General features: G+C 33.5%; 3 protein-coding genes across 3 annotated transcripts; all 3 read right to left on the bottom strand.

Moving 5' to 3' along the window:
* Nucleotides 1–63: 63 nt before the first annotated feature.
* On the bottom strand, nucleotides 64–8,354 carry LOC126686898 (protein DGS1, mitochondrial). Its single transcript, XM_050381186.2, has 14 exons — nucleotides 7,978–8,354; nucleotides 7,780–7,894; nucleotides 7,490–7,696; nucleotides 6,399–6,536; nucleotides 6,097–6,258; nucleotides 5,769–5,963; nucleotides 4,902–5,002; nucleotides 4,040–4,129; nucleotides 3,241–3,313; nucleotides 3,141–3,169; nucleotides 2,934–3,057; nucleotides 1,643–1,753; nucleotides 564–664; nucleotides 64–455 (listed from the first exon to the last, which is right to left on the bottom strand). The coding sequence occupies exons 1-14, from the start codon at nucleotides 8,274–8,276 to the stop codon at nucleotides 335–337; spliced, it is 1,866 nt and encodes a 621-aa protein (XP_050237143.1). The 5' UTR covers nucleotides 8,277–8,354; the 3' UTR covers nucleotides 64–334.
* A 3,076-nt stretch (nucleotides 8,355–11,430) lies between these two features.
* On the bottom strand, nucleotides 11,431–12,857 carry LOC126686897 (probable ribose-5-phosphate isomerase 2). Its single transcript, XM_050381185.2, has one exon. It carries the CDS (start codon nucleotides 12,496–12,498, stop codon nucleotides 11,707–11,709), a length of 792 nt encoding a protein of 263 aa, XP_050237142.1. The 5' UTR covers nucleotides 12,499–12,857; the 3' UTR covers nucleotides 11,431–11,706.
* A 1,046-nt stretch (nucleotides 12,858–13,903) lies between these two features.
* Nucleotides 13,904–16,264, bottom strand: LOC126686071 (pentatricopeptide repeat-containing protein At4g14170). Its single transcript, XM_050380094.2, has 2 exons — nucleotides 14,486–16,264; nucleotides 13,904–14,065 (listed from the first exon to the last, which is right to left on the bottom strand). The coding sequence occupies exon 1, from the start codon at nucleotides 16,074–16,076 to the stop codon at nucleotides 14,580–14,582; it is 1,497 nt and encodes a 498-aa protein (XP_050236051.1). The 5' UTR covers nucleotides 16,077–16,264; the 3' UTR covers nucleotides 13,904–14,065; nucleotides 14,486–14,579.
* Between the last annotated feature and the right edge of the window lie 93 nt (nucleotides 16,265–16,357).

The raw sequence follows: 16,357 nt of genomic DNA, 5'->3' as shown, positions 1-16,357 counted from the left end.
GACCGATGAGAACAGCTACACTATGCAAAGTAAAAAAAAAATCAATTCAGGAATATTACAACATTTACGGTAAAAACATACCAGCAAAGTATATTATATTTCAAAAATCAGGTGCCAGAAGGATAATTGTAACCCCTCCCTGAATGCAACCTCGCAAAATCTTGTAAAATCAGTTAAAATTATTAACTGCATAAGCATTTCACCGTATGAATCGAACTACTCATTGCTACTTGCAAAATTCAATTATACAGCAAAACGTCAGTTTGTCTCCTTTTTTCCTATTGCCTTTTCTATGAGAATCTATCGGTTAGTAGAGCTTTGGCTATAAGAGAAGCTATTGTTGTTTTAATGAAGGAAGCAAGCACTCGTAAACACGCTCCATTCGTGATGTCACCACTAGTTTGTATGTTGTTTGAATGCCGGGTTTCCCCAGATCAAGAATATCCTGTTTCAAACTGTTCAACATAAATACCAGTTAGCTCCAGAACATCTCATTTCATTCTTCTCTACCCTGCAAATGTAATGATGTTAATTGTAATGCACAGACGGTAGGATGTACTAACCATTGCCATTCGCCAGTTGCTTCTGCATGCCCCTGAACAGCGTGAAATAGACGATCTAAGCTGCACAACATTAATCCAAACATGCATTGCGACTCTTTCTCCTGAAAAATTACAAAAAAAAAGAGTAATTTTTATTGTTCGGCATTACAGTACTTAGCTTATTATTTCTTTCTTGTTTTCTCTCTCTCCACGCTGATAGACAACACTAGAGCTGAGCAAAAACCAAACTCTGCCGCTTTTTCGAACCAGATCACTCAAATTTATTCTGATTCAATTAAAATGGTTAAAAACTTAAAAATGACTTGTTTGAATGTAACAGAAAGTTTGATTTTCAATTTTGGTTCGGTTTCTACATTGATTAACCAAGCCAAACTGACATATTAGTAAATTTATTATAATTATATCAATTTTTTATTTATAATTAATATTAAATTAGTTAAGAATTTTTGTAAAAATAAATATAATATATTCGGTTATTTCCATACTGAATTTATTCTTCTTTTGGTTTTATACTAACCATAATTAAATAATTAACTTAATTTTATTAATAATATCTTTTAAAAATAATAAGATAGAAATTTAAATAATAATATATTAACCAAATACAATATTTTAATTTTGTAGTTAAATCAAACTAAAAGATAGGTATTCCTCCTAATTTGGAGACAATTTAGTTAATTTTGTACATACTAAAAACTAAATTGGAGATAATTTAGCTACCTATTTTAATTAGGACTTTAATTACAATAGTGATTAATTAAATAACTAATTAGTTAATGACTATAAAATCTTTATTTAGTAATAAACTGAAAAGGATTATTCGGTAAATTCCCCCCCCCATCCGTGCTTTTATATATAGTATAGATAAATATTAATTTAGTTATCATATGTAATTTTGGTCTAAATCTATGATAGAACTGAACCAAACCAACTCGAAGAAAATTATAAATTTCAATTAACCAAACTGACAGTTTATATAAATATTTAGTTTGGTCTAATTTTTGTTCTATCCCTTATAGAAAGGTTTAGTTTTAGATTTTGCTGATAACATGTAACCAGACCAAATGTAGTTTTCTTACCAGTCCTTGGTCAATAAATGTTTGGTACTGCATTATCCTTTTCTCAACCTCCACTAAGAGAAGCCTCCTTTGGCGCCGGGCGATTCTCCCCTTTCCTTCTGCTTTTGTATCCTGATAATTGCGACCAAGGTGAGTGGGACTTGCATAAAAGCAACAAAACATCACAAAGAACCTGGAAAATAGACTTTAAAAATGTGTTGCCAAAACAGAAAAAAATGTTGGCTTATGCCAAAAGTAGTTGGTATAATCTATTGATCTCAGTTGCCAGCAAAAAGAAGGTCCAGAAAATTTAAAATTAATGTAAATAATGCTTATACCACTACCACCGAATGAGCCACTTCACAAAAGTAACCGGATAAGAAATGCAAGGAAAAATATAAAAGAACTAGCACAATAATAAAAGTTATATAAATCACAGTGCATTCCATAACTCGAGCAAAAACCGGACCCCAAATAGATTCAGAGAGAAAAGAAAATAACAAGAAGGGCTCAATTTGCACAGTTATTGAAGAAACAGTTCAGTATTCTCTTCTGCGTTCAAATTTTATTATATTCTTTAAGTTGTTGAATAAGGATGAGATCAGTAAATAAGCATGTTTTTCTTGTATTCATCTGCATGATGTAGCATAAAGTTGGCAATACACAAGAGAAATTAATTTTTCAATAAGCAATTTATCCATTATACAGATGAAGTGAGAAATATTGCAAGTAAACCATACAATGTGTCATAAAATGAGCAACCAGAATAGTTTACCCATAAGGGAACTGCAATTATGATTCCATGTTTACAAAAAATTGTTCATTTAAGATGTGGAACATTAAAAGCATCAATGCCAAACTCTTTCAGACATAAAAAAGAAAAAGAAAAGTGTTAGTGGAAGATGGGATCTGTTTAGTGAATGAAATTGCAAAATGAATCTCTACTCTAGTTGTTCTATTAAAAATAAGTACCTTTTTCATCTTTACAATTGCACTTTGTATGTTATTTTTCATAATATGAAAAATATATTTATATAAATATTTATGAATTAAGTTCTCCACTTTCCTCAAAATAAAAAGTTTCCTACTTCTCCTAAGGAAACCCCATCTCAGAATGTCACTTCAAGTTCCAACTATGCCCACCCTTAATACCAGATACCATGAATTTCTCACACCAAAAATGTGAACTGCATTCTAGATACAAGACCAAATCAATGATTCCAGAACTCAAAGTAAGCAGATACATCAGTTCAAGCCAATGTAATGCAGGAATGGGTGGGAATCATATCCAGATCGAGTAAACAATTAGTACCCGTTTAAACCATGCACGCACAACCATCAGCAGAAGAAGCGAGAGGAAAAATGCTGGCAAGGCGGCGAGCACAGCAAAGTTAATTTCATTTGCCTTGAGAATCTGATCAAGTTCAAGCATTGCCCTGTTCAAAAAGGCATTCAGATAAAGCAGATGATAAATAAACAAAATTGATTATCTATCCAAGGTTCGAGTTCTTGAACTCACGTCTCAATGTCCAGTTTTAGTTTCTGAACCTGAAATGAAGAGAACCACAATGTTAATAAAATTACAAGGAGAAATTTCATATTATAATAAATTGTGGTACCTGGATGAGTAAACCACGAGCAAGCTCTCCACTTAGAAGATTTTGAATGGGATGCATTAGTTCCTTTTCATATCTGCATTTCAGAATGGAATTTTGAAATAAACTCGATAATAAATAAAAAAATGAACTCTTTAAGAGTAAGTGAAAACAGATTGCACTAATTTAGTTTGAGATATTTTGCAAATATGTCTTAGGAATGCACTGCACCGCAAATCATTACATTTACCTAACAACATTAGGCTCCAAAAAGTGAAGCCTTGCACCTATAATCTCTTTGCAAATGCTAATTTATCACCTGTTCCTCCCTTAAATGAGATTATAGGTAGCAAATCATCTTTAAACACAAGTGCCAATATGTCTCACAAGAACATTATTTAAGTTTCCATGACCTAACTAAAGCTTGAACTTGTAAAAAGTTTTACAAAAGATAAAGTATTTACGAAAATTCCAGGCAATTAGGTTTGATAGTATTAGTAAATCACAAAAGCAAGTCATGAAGATATTCATAATGTAGAATATGTTAAACTGTAGAGGCCATGCTGACATGGTTTATGTTGGTATGGAGGAATACTGATGGCACTTCAAGTTGTTTTCCTGACCATTTTGAGAAAATAATTTTTCCAAAATGAGTCTTTAGCAGAGGGCAACAAGAGGGCAACATCTCTCTCAGAGACTCAAACTCGATCATTCTAAGTATTGCTGTTCTATGACTCTGTATGCATCTATTAAAATCTTATACCCTCTAAATTTGCAAAATTATGCTATCTACCCAATAAGCTTAAAAGGGAAAGCATCCAACCTGTTCATAACAATTTCAAGCAATTCCTGTTCTGATGCATTCTCTGGCACCTTTTGACCCTTTGTCTGCTCCGTAAAAGCCATTAACATTCTGTAGCCAGGCAAAATAAAAATATATAAGAAAACCAAACTATCATGTTGGAAGGTTGGGACGGTGAATGATGATTACAATCATAAATAATAAACATAGAAACGCTTTCAGCTTAGGTAATCATTGCTATTTTTCTCGATGATAATTGTAAAACATATCTCTAAGCATCCATATAATACAACATTAAATCCTTCTGCCTAATTCCCAATGTTCAACAACGCTATTTAACCACAGAAACAACTCCTGAGCCTGATTGCTAAATTTTTTTACATTTCAACAAAGAGAGGGTGCCAAAGACAAGGCAGCAGAGACTGGCATTAAGCCAAGTGACTAAGGTAATATCACAAATTTTTTATTCATATATGGTCCAAAATCAAGCAAATGTATCTATATAGCCAAACCCAACAAGATTGAGAATGAAATTGAATTAATCATTGTAATGACACAGGGCCGCATATTTTCAATTGAACCAAAACAACTTTATCTTAACTTATTATGGTGAAAACCTTATGCATTTTTCATCATTTCTTGAAATTAATTGTAACAACTAACAATTAATTAATTACAATTGTTTGTAACTCCAATTACATTTAAGTGATAAAGTTTGAGTGAGGTCAGATGCAAAGTTTAAAGAGAAATAGTTTTTTGGGCAACCCCCTCAAGTCAAACCAGGTCTTTTATAGGTAAGGTAACACACAAAGTTTTGCATAACGAGGCGTCACTTTTACAAGTTAAATGAAATATGTTGAAAAAGTGGAAAGTGGAATTTGACCTGTGTAAAGATTTGGCAGTCAACTGAACTTCTTCTACCTCCATCACTCCTTTGTGTCTCTTCCTGAATGTATCAAACAGTTCATCTCTAATAGAGAGAAGCTGATGACAGATCAAGTAAAATGATTACCACACTTGATGTTTTCACATAATCCCTTCATTTAAGAGAGAGAATTCACAAAACAGACAAACAATAAGTAAAACCAATATGTAATCTATCTCACCATGCACTAAATAGTTTCAATCAACCAAAGAACTAGGTTTGACACACGATTTCATCTCTTATTGCATATAGAAAATTAAAAGTTGCCGCTGAAGGTCTCAAAAGTAATTTTGATAGAAAATAATCACATCAAAATATCCAGCGTTTTACCACAATATAAACATGAAACATACAGCACTTATTTATTTTAGTCCCCTAAGGAGAAGTGAGGAGATGCAAGGTGAGATACTGCGAATGCAAGGTTTAGGGAAGTAAGGCTCAATAGTCTTAAGGATTTAGTATCCTTATCTTGTTGGAGTCGAAGCTACTGGAGGAGAAAAACAGTAAGGAAAACTCACCGCACCCATAAAAACTATTTCTTGGTACCTCCTCAAATGGGAGAGTTCTAGGGCCGGAAAAAGATCTTCCAAAACAAAACTTTCTGATTAACAATCCTACATAAACATCATTATAATGGATTCTAATAAATGCCAAACAAGGTAGTTACCATTTTGTCAGAATTCCAATCTAATTTCCAAACAAAGTAGTTTTTTCTGAGTTGGAAGACAACAGGAAAAAGTCAATATTTTCGAAAGTTCCACTTCTGATACAAAAGCAAGAGTTCAACAATCGAAGCTGCTCAATAATGATCTAGATAGAATTTACCGGTTGCTCCACATGGTCACTGAAAAAGCTAACAGTTGATTCCTTTGCTTCACGAATCCAATTGTCAATATCTGGACTTCCCACCAAACGACTGTGCTTTATAAGCCACATAGAACAAACAGATAGACCAACTGCACCACATGTGTAGCGGACCCAATATTGAGTTACTTTTTTAGGTTTTTGGTGTTTGGCTACCTAGAAAAAGATTGCATTCGCATTAAACACCTCATAAACTGATTCTAATGTTGCAAGAGTTCTATGCGAATGAGGCAACAAGGTGTCAGCATGAATTTGATACACACGAAAAAGGTTAATAGTATATTCTTACAATATCAGAAATGTAGGAGTCCAATTTCTGTAAGTTTTTGTTGACTAAGTTGATGGCATCTTTGATTTCACAGCCTGTCCACTGAGACCCTTCTTGATTGACTTCTGGAAGAGTCTCAAATACTAAAGGAAATGAATAGCTCCCATCAACAGAAGAATCGGTCTGCATAATAATTGCATATGGCATGATAAGAATTAGTTAAAATCGTAAATAGTAAGTCGATCGCATAAAATATTTTAAATTTAGGATCTATTGCAGACTTATCAGTCAAAAACATAATTATCAAGTATTTCCAAAGTTACCTGGCGTGCTGCATGTAGGTGACCGATTGATGCCTCCAAATTTGAAAAGAACCCATTTAAAGTAATTAATAGAGAGGGAAATGACTTTTCAGGATCCTTGACCAAAGCTTCTCCACACTTGTCAACTTCCATGTAAACCTATAGATAGAAACAGAAAACTGACCAATAATATATTCATCTTGTTTATGAATAGACTATTATTACTCATAGATGCATCCACTACGATCAATAGTGAACATTGTCTTCGAGCAGACTTGATATTTTTCATAAAAGGCATATACAACTTGATACAGAGTGAGTCATGAGCTCAACAACTACTAACTTATGTAACTTCCTCCACTACAATAACTGGGATATGTTCACTATGTTTTTATATCAAATAGGCAAAGAAACAATCAATGCACACAAAGCATTTGAGATTAGCCACTAAACCTTCAAGTTTCCATTGCATTGCAAGAAAAAGATAAACCTTTGAGGGGAAAAAGGTCATCTACCAAAAACTTCTTAACGACAGTTATGAATTTCGGTATGACAGGAGAAAAGTCAAAATTCATCAAATTCAAAAACATTCTGCTGCTCTAGCAATTAATAGCAATAAAATTGCCCGAATGGTATGAGGAGTAGAGCCTTGACAATTAAATACGAGACAAATGACAGGCTCAATTAACCCATTATAGTTCACAGGTTTCACCCCAGGTTTGTTTGACACAAACATGATACCACAAATATAAGTGATACTCATGTTACATGCCTTATATTTAAATAAACCAAACAAATTATATATATATATAGGAAAATCAAGTACTTTAAACATTCAACTATTGGACAAGGACATCTATCATGCACTAATTTCCTAAGCAATGTAGCACCCAACAAGTCCAATTGAGGAAAGAAGTACATGAAGAAAAGGAAACTACTAACAATCTAAAACCATCCAATCCCACTAGACACTAACATAAAATTAGTAACTACAAGAAGCGATTCCAAAAGTACTCAAACGCAGGCAATGTACTAATAAGTAAACCAAACACAATCCGAATTAAAGCCACAAAAGGAACATGAAGCAAAACAACACAAAGGTACAAGCAAACCTCAGCCAAAAAAGTGGCAAGAGCACGTCTCAATTCGGTCAGAACAGCCAGCCTTTCAGACATATAAACAGAAGCAGATTGTGAAACACGATGCATACTAGTAGGACCTTCAGTCATACATTGTCGCAACAATTTAACCGTTCCATCAATGAAAGCCATTGGACCTCTCTCAAACATCATAAAGTATAATTTACGAGAATCCGATCCCTAAAAATCAACAAAACAAAATCAACAAAACTGAAAATAACAATTAATACACCAAACTAACAACCTCATACATTCAGTCATACCTCAGCTCTACATTGCCAAAAGTGCAAATGCTTTCGAACATTATGCAGATTAATCAAAACATGTTCAATTATATCCTCCAAAACATCATACACACCAGACGCCTCTTTCACTACCCTGCATAAACATCAAACTAGTTAAACTAATTTCTTAAAAATTTAAACAAAATTAAAAGTGCTAAAGAATCGAGGTGATCATACAGAGAAGACTCAGGCGAGTAAGACGGCAATGGAAGAGGGAGACAAGCTCTTCGGCGGCGAAAAATGGAGAAATATGACAGTGCTCGAGTACGGCGGCTGAGAAATGAGAGTTTTCCGATGAAATTGGAGCTGGAAGAAGCAAGAATGTTGAGGAGATAGTTGGAGTAGACGGAGGTTAGGGTTTTAGTGACGCCTTGATTAGGTTCGTCTTGAATAGTGTGATCATCGTCGTGTATTGGTGCAGTTTCGGCGACGGTTGCTTCCGGTGAGTGTCGTGTAGCTGTTTGATGATCGTCCATTGATGCGGTGTCGTGTTGTTTGTTACAGTGAGCGACTCTCTGTTTGAGACTTTGGGTTCAGGTGAATAAAAGTTGATTACGGAAATGCCCTTAAAACAATGAGTAAAGGGTCATCTCGGTCCTTCATTTTATGATTCGGGATTAAATAACTCACTTTAAATTAAGTCGATCAATTAAGAATAATATTTTTTACTATTAGATCTATTAAAAATAAAATTGTATAATTTAAATAAATTTAGAAACTGGAATGATCCAATTTTATTCATATTGACCTAAAAACTATATTCTCTTTAAATTTTCAAAATTAATTGTATTGTTTTTAATTTTTAGATATTACACCACTGAAACTCCTTATAAACAAATTTCAGCTAGAAACGTATAAAATATTAAAGGAAATTTTTTTTTTTTTTTCATAATTAGGATAATAATAATAATTCTGGTCCAAATTCAGCATTCACCTTATTTATATAAAAACTATTTAAAAATCATTTACCAATAATTGAATTAAATATTTTACTATTTAAACTCGATACTTTTGATTATCAGAAAAATATTTTACATTAGATAAGATATAACAATGACTACATTGTTAAGTTGATGCTCAATTAAATATTGGTTAAACCTATTTTAAGGTCTCTGAACTATATATTTTTGGTTTATTAAAATTGTATAATTTAGGGATCTCAAAATGAGTTTAGCCTTAAATATTCATGAGAATGTAAACAAAGATATAATGGCATAGAATGCGAGTAATTGAATAAAAAAGTTTCTCTAAATTCATCACTTTGTTGACTATTTCTATTGGTTGAGATTAACTTCTTTTTCTTATATTCCATTTTAAAATTCAAAATTAATTTAGTTAGTTCATAAATTTCATTAATTCTTTAAAATTTTAAAAATAAAATTATTAAATAAATATATTTATATATTTATATATTTCGGAGTTTAAAATTATAAAAAAATTGATAGTCTGGATCTAACATTACTCAAATTTAAATTAATATCATAATTACAAAACATGTTAAAATTTATTTCTCTGAAAAACAAATAGGAAGAAAAACACTCATGGAAAAACTGAATCCACAATCTACCGAGGTTTATAGCATTTGAGTTAAAACTCGTAATAAAATTTAGTCAATTTTTCAAGATAGTTCAAAATGAAAGGTATCGCACCACCTATTGAGGGCTTGGAATTGATTTGATTTTTATTTCCTATCTTTTGCACAAGAACAACTGTCTTGAACTCTTGACTCATTTTTAAGCCATCCCTCATATTGTATTCAAAACTTATCAAATGACTAAAATAATCAAATGCTCAGTCCCTCTTTCTTGAAACACAAACAAAATCCAGTCAATCATGATTTATCCACATATGAAAGCCATCACAAAAGCCTATAAACCATTTTCAACATGACAACGTGTTTGAGTTTGACGTTTTGACATGTTTAGTTAAACGTGGCAGCTTTGGGTTGAGAAAACGCGACATGTTTATAGCACGTAACACGAATTGTCGGCCCTACTTCAACTAAGCACAACCTTCAGAAAAATAAAGTATAGTAACTTTCAAAAGAAACAGTCATATCCTCGTAGCATAAAACGTGCAGGAAACCAGTGAGATCTCGATTTGTTGCGGAGTCCAAACAAAAGATTCGGTAGCTCTCGTGAAGGCAAAAGAGCACATGCTCAAATGAACAATTGTTAGCAGAACTGGCATATCATCATGCTATTACAACTAAATGAAACAGTACAGGCGTGCTGACAACGAAGGACAGTTGACTAACTTTCACTCGACTCTCATTCGGATGTCAAAAACAAAATTCATTTGAATTGCGTGCAATGTACAAGCACAACAACACAATTTATGTTGGTACCAGAAAGTAAATACTGAAAAGGAAAATGCTCAAACAGACGGCAACAAAATGAGATTTCTTTTAAAAATGGGCTATAAATATACAATTTCGGAGTTTTAGAAGATCCTCTGAAACCACAAACAAAATGGCGAAACGTAAGACTTGACAAGTATCCGTATACAATATAGAGAGTTGAAGGACACCATTTCCTAATCTCAAACCATAAACACTATGCACACATAACGTTTAGACGAATGTAATGGCACCAACTTTACTCGTGCTTTCTCTCAATTAGCCGCTCTCCAGATGAGCAGATGAGGTGGCTAGTGTATATAATCTTACTAAAGCAACCGCATAGTTCGAAACAGCAGTTACTTGAATAACTTTGAACTCTTTTCAGCAGGTCTCTACAAAAACTAACTTAACCAAAGGCAAGGTAAAAAGAGACTGGTTGACCTATATGCCATCTAAAAAGAACCGGCTTGTAGAAGCATTCTTGACAAACAACCTTCCTTAGCTATTTGCTAGCATAGTGAAAACATCATAATAATAACAATTAACACTCAATAAGCTAAAACAGCTTGAATTTAGTTTACACATATCAAACAAATCATTTTCCTCCCTTTTCTCGTCATATATCTACCAGACCAGAAACCTTTCAAGACTAACTAAAATATATAGCTCAATAGATCAAATTTCACTGGCAGTTATATCAACAATTAACAAGGCCAACAAATTTTGAAGATACTTGTACAAATTGTCGATATAGCCTGTGATTGGAGATAAACATCAGATTAATTGCACTTACAGCTTATCCTACAATCAGGCATAGTTTAAGTCCGATTAGCAATAGCAAACTTGAAGCTTCATTCCAACATGAGAGCACAATGTAGAGGCAAAAGCTTACTCTCACCTTCTATTTGTTTCTTTTGAAAACTCAAGGTATGGCTGTGCCCTTTATCATCATGGGTGAACAATGGTCAACTGTTGTAACAGGTTAGTTAGATGAATAACAAGCAAAAATTGCTATAGTGCACCAGCTATTCAGCAAACACTTGTTGGATACAATCCAAGGAAACTATCTAGCTATGTTCCATGGAAATGGAAATACTGAAACAAAAACACTTGAAAAAAAAAACAGCAAAACCATATTTTTAAAAGAATACTTTACAAATATAAAGTTTCAGAATTTCTGAAACGTGCCGAAACAACAAGTATTCGTGCAACATAGCTATCAAGAAAACTTATCGGTAACAATCAACTTATGAAATTAGTATCATATCCAAATAAAACAATTGCAAATCTGAAGTAATAATGAATTAAGTTTTATATTATATAAATCATCATACCATCTGAGCAGCATAATTTTGATAGTTGAGAAGTTCACATAATCCAATACCTTGCTATTGTGGATTTGAACTCTCACTATAAATTTAATGCCAAAAATGGAGGAGACTTCTATCCTATCAAAATGGCTCTCCTCAATAACCAATTAATGCTACTAGAACTACTCCCCTATTAAAAATGATAGCCAATAACAATATTCCAATAGTTTAACCAAGAAAATGTCAACCCAAATACTACTTATGCTTATTCTTGATGGTAACTCCAAGCTCTCCTGCAACAATGACAGTAGTTGCCATATCAAGAAACATCCCATGTTCAACAACACCAGCAAGCCTCAGAATTGCATCACTTGCAACATTCAAATCTCCAATATCTTTCTTGAAGAACATCTCCACAATATAATTCCCATTATCCGTAACAAACGGCTCGCCGCCATTAGTCCTCAACTTAGCCACACAACCTGCATACCCAAACAAATCTTGCAGCCTCTTGGCAGTGAATTTCCAACAAAATGGCACAATTTCAACAGGCATAGCTAACCCACTACCTCCAATATATTTCACCAACTTAGACTCATCAACAATCACAATAAACTTCTTGCAAGCACCCTCAATCATTTTCTCCCTTAACAAAGACCCACCTCTGCCCTTTACCAAATTGAGATGAGTGTCAACCTCATCAGCACCATCAATTGCAAGATCAAGAACAGGGTAGGTATCAATATCTGACAAAGGAATCCCTAATGACAAAGCTTGTTCATGAGTCATTTTTGAAGTGGGTATACCTACAATATTCTTAAGCTTCCCTTGATGCAAAAGCTCACCAATTCGAGCCACCGCATGCTTGGCGGTTGAGCCAGTGCCAAGGCCAATAACCATACCGGATTCAACATGCTCCACTGCCTTATAGGCAGCAATTTTCTTGAGCTCATCTTGTGTTAGAATTACAGGAGATTGAGGTGAAGATAAAGCTGTCTCCATAGATTCAGAGGTGCTGAAATTGAAATGAGGGTAAGGAATAGCCATTGCTTGAATAACGGTAATAATTCAAGAAATGGGTTTGTAATTCAAGCAAAAAGATTCAATCTTTTGTTAATACAAAATCAAATCAAGAATCAATATCAGACCAAAAAAAGAAAATAAAACAACCCAGATGCTAAAATTTAGGTATGAGTAAAAAAGGAAAGAAATTTATAAATAAAAAATAAGAAAGCCAGAATCTTTATAATCAGGGTTTTGAATTTAGATTAGATTGTGTGGCTGTGTAGGGTTCTTGTCTTCTTGAAATGAGTATATATAGAGGGAAAAAAATAGAAAAAAGATTGCAAATTTGACAGAAAATGGTGTGATCAGAAGGCAGATTCCTCGAACCGGGATAACCTCTATCTTGTAAGCAAAATATTGAAGAGAATTATAAAATGTGTCTATTTTTTTAATTAAATTAATTAGCGGTGCCTACTTTTTAATTAAATTAATTAAAAAAGTTTTTTTTTTGTCATTGTAATTTTGTGTATCTTAGATTATGATTCTAGTTTTAAATAATTAATTTTCTTTTGTCTAATTGTTGTGTTTATATTAACTAATTTGTAACAAGAAGCATGAAACATGTTTAGTAAAGAGATTAAGTCTAGATTATTCATTATATTAATTTTTTTTGATGAATTATTCATTATGTTAATTAAAAATAAAAGATAAAGACAATGAAGGAAGAAAACATCTTACCTAGAGACCGAATGTACATAAATTGACTGTTGAATAATCGATTGTGAGCATTTTTTAATGTATTATTTTAAACTTATGCTTGGATTTAATATTGTTGAATAAAAGATTAATCTGAACCAAATGTAACTTTCATTACTTGATCAATTTTTCATGGACTCTTCTCATAAAAGTTTTACCAACAACAGTTTATTTAATCCCTCCAACTTGACATAAGTAATTAAAAGAGTCCAAATTCGTAATTTCGAACAAAAAAAATCGTTGTTTGTCAATTTTAAATCTGTTTATACCCTAATATGTCGCCAATTTAGATGGTTAAAAGTGTAAATTGATCCAAAGCTAACTATGTGCCATGAATTTGGAATCTTTTACTAATATTTATGTCAAAGTTTTAGAGGCAAAATGAGGCGTAATAGACACTAGAGATACTTAAACTTCTGCTATATTTCATTTTGGTTATTGAATTTTATTTTTATTTATTTTGGTTACTAAATTTTAATTTCTTTTCAATTTGGTTATCAAACTTTGTTTCTTTTTAATTAGACTAGCGAACTTTTTTTTTTTCCAATTTGTTTACAATCAGCTAACACGACATCTTTTTGGCTAAAATTCCTCGGCTAAAATAATTATAAAGTTTATAACCAAACTGAAAAAATTAAAGTTCGATCACCAAAATGAAATATAGCAATAATTTAGATACCTCCAGCGTCTATTACTCCAAAATGAGCCTTTATTGAAAGTTACAACATCCACCAAAATTGCATTGTTAGTTTAGAATTGGATGCACGTATAAGCAAATGATACAATACAAAACTTGTGGTTTGTTTCTTCAAGCTTGGAAAAACTACCATCATTTCTCTTGGACAAATTTTTACTGAAAAAAGAAGAAAAAAATGAAGATGGGCAACAAATTCTTGCTACATTTTACTTTTACTTTCTCTAATGCAATAAGCTTTTTTACATTAGAGGATTCAATTACAACAAAGTGTCACAATTTCACTTATATGCGCTATTAGCCAAATGAGTGCTCAAGTTCATAACAAGCAATCAACTTCCAAAAGACTAAGCTCTTCTCAAATCTTACGATTCACACAGTTTCATTTTTGTTTCCGGAAACACTTCTGAAACTCCGAAACTTTATATCTACAACGTATTCTTGTAAAAATTATTGTTTTACCATTTCCTTTTTTTTGTCTTCTGTTTTGGTATTTTCATTCCCGTATCAGAGGCTAATGCATGACTTCTCTATGACTTGCAGCTCGCTATTATTGAAATGTTTCAAAATAACACTAACCTCATCTTAGAGCACTGATCCATGAATTTGCTGCTTCATAGTCCAGCTAAGCAATGCAATCTCTTGTAAATACAATTACTCGATCAAAATAACTTCATCGGACTTTACGACATTCTTGAACTTCAATTTCCGATGGAAGAGGAAAAGAATTCTTTGATTCGATGAAGCTGAATCCAGGTAACTTAGATACATGCTTTTTCTTCATCAAGTCCCTAACTATCTCAGCCTCATCGAATCTACCCACTGAAGCATACATATTCGCCAATAGCACGTAATATCCAGCTTTCTCTGGCTTCAACACTATTAATTTCTTCGCAATTCTTTCTCCTACCTCAACATTATTGTGAATTCTACAACCCGCTAAAATAGCACCTAGCACTGCTTCATCAGGTTCCATCGGCATATCATTGATAAACTTCTCCGCCTCTTCCAACCGCCCTGCTCTTGCTAAACAATCAACCATGCTAGCACAATGTTTCAATTCAGCCACAAGTCCACAATCTTGCATCATTTTGAAGTATGAATGCGCTTTCTCCACCAAACCCCCATGAGCACAAGCTGACAAGACCCCGAGAAACGTCACATCATTGGGTTTAATCCCAATCATATGCATCTGATCAAACAGTCCCAAAGCAACACTCACATCCCCACTTAATCCATATCCCAAAATTAACGAGCTATACGAAAACACATCTCTGTTGGGCATTTTATCAAACACTCTACGCCCATAACATAATACCGCACATTTAACATACATATCAACAATAGCATTCCCTAGACTCAACTCTAACCTACAATTTTTCAAACACCAACCATGAACACTTCTCCCATGCTTTAACAACCCTAATTGACCACACACCAAAACCAAACTCACCATCACAACTCCATCAAGCTTACCCACTCCTATATCACTAACCATCTTTCTAAAAACTTCTAATCCCAGCTTAGCCTCCCCATTCTGAGCATACCCAGAAAGCATAGCAGTCCACAATACAGAATCTCTATCAGTCATTTCATCAAACAGCATGCGCGCATTAAACAAATCCCCAAATGTCACATACATGAAAACCATACCAGACCCAACAAACAAACTAACACCAAAACCCGATTTTAAACTCAACCCATGAACTGAATACCCGAGTTGAACCGACCCAGAACCAGCACAAGCCCGTAAAACAAGAGGAAGCGAGTATTCATCGGGTTGAATATTAGTTTCTCTCCGCATTTTAATGAACAAATCAATGGCTTTCTCGGGGTAATTAGAGCGAGAAAACTCGCCGATTATGATGTTCCATGAGTATACATTTTTGTATGGCATGTGAAGGAAAGTGAAGAGTGAGTGAGGGTAAAGTTTGTTGTGATGGGAGTACGTTAGAACGAGTTTTGAAGAGAGGATTACATTGTTGTAGAGGGCAGTGCGGAGTAAGCGAGCATGGAGGTGGCGTAAATGGTTGGAGCTGGGTGATGAATGGAGAAAAGAAAAGTAGTTGGAGATGACAGCAGAGGTGTTTTCCGGTGAGGTGGTGGCGGTGGTGAAATGTTTGATGAGAAGTGGAGATTTTGTTACTGTTCTTATTGTTGATATGAACATATCAATGTTCTAATCATTCAAATTTTGACAAGGATTTTTAATGCTGAAGCTAGTCCCGCCATGGCTGAACTCATAAATTCAAATTCTATAACTGTTTTAACCGTTGTTTTAATTTTGGCATAATACGCTTTTTCCCCTGTACTTTTCCTGTTTTTGTCATTGGATCCCTCCATTTCCATTTAGCAACATTGGGTCCTTATATTTGTTTTATAGATACTAGATCTTTCCGTCGCAAAAGGTGTTAATGATATCAATTCTCGCAAAAACTGAGTTTGAGATTT

The sequence above is a fragment of the Mercurialis annua genome, linkage group LG6, assembly GCF_937616625.2.
Source record: "Mercurialis annua linkage group LG6, ddMerAnnu1.2, whole genome shotgun sequence".
Classification (NCBI taxonomy): Eukaryota; Viridiplantae; Streptophyta; class Magnoliopsida; order Malpighiales; family Euphorbiaceae; genus Mercurialis; species Mercurialis annua.
Note: the sequence above shows the minus strand (reverse complement) of the source record. Positions and strands in the feature narration are given on the sequence as shown.

Coding starts and splice junctions, on each gene's coding strand:
- LOC126686898 (XM_050381186.2), bottom strand. CDS start 8,276: ATGGACGATCATCAAACAGCTACACGACACTCACCGGAAGCAACCGTC. Junction 7,895..7,977: donor TACTCGCCTGAGTCTTCTCT/GTATGATCACCT, acceptor ATGTTTATGCAG/GGTAGTGAAAGAGGCGTCTG. Junction 3,170..3,240: donor CTCGTGGTTTACTCATCCAG/GTACCACAATTT, acceptor TCTTCATTTCAG/GTTCAGAAACTAAAACTGGA.
- LOC126686897 (XM_050381185.2), bottom strand. CDS start 12,498: ATGGCTATTCCTTACCCTCATTTCAATTTCAGCACCTCTGAATCTATG.
- LOC126686071 (XM_050380094.2), bottom strand. CDS start 16,076: ATGTTCATATCAACAATAAGAACAGTAACAAAATCTCCACTTCTCATC.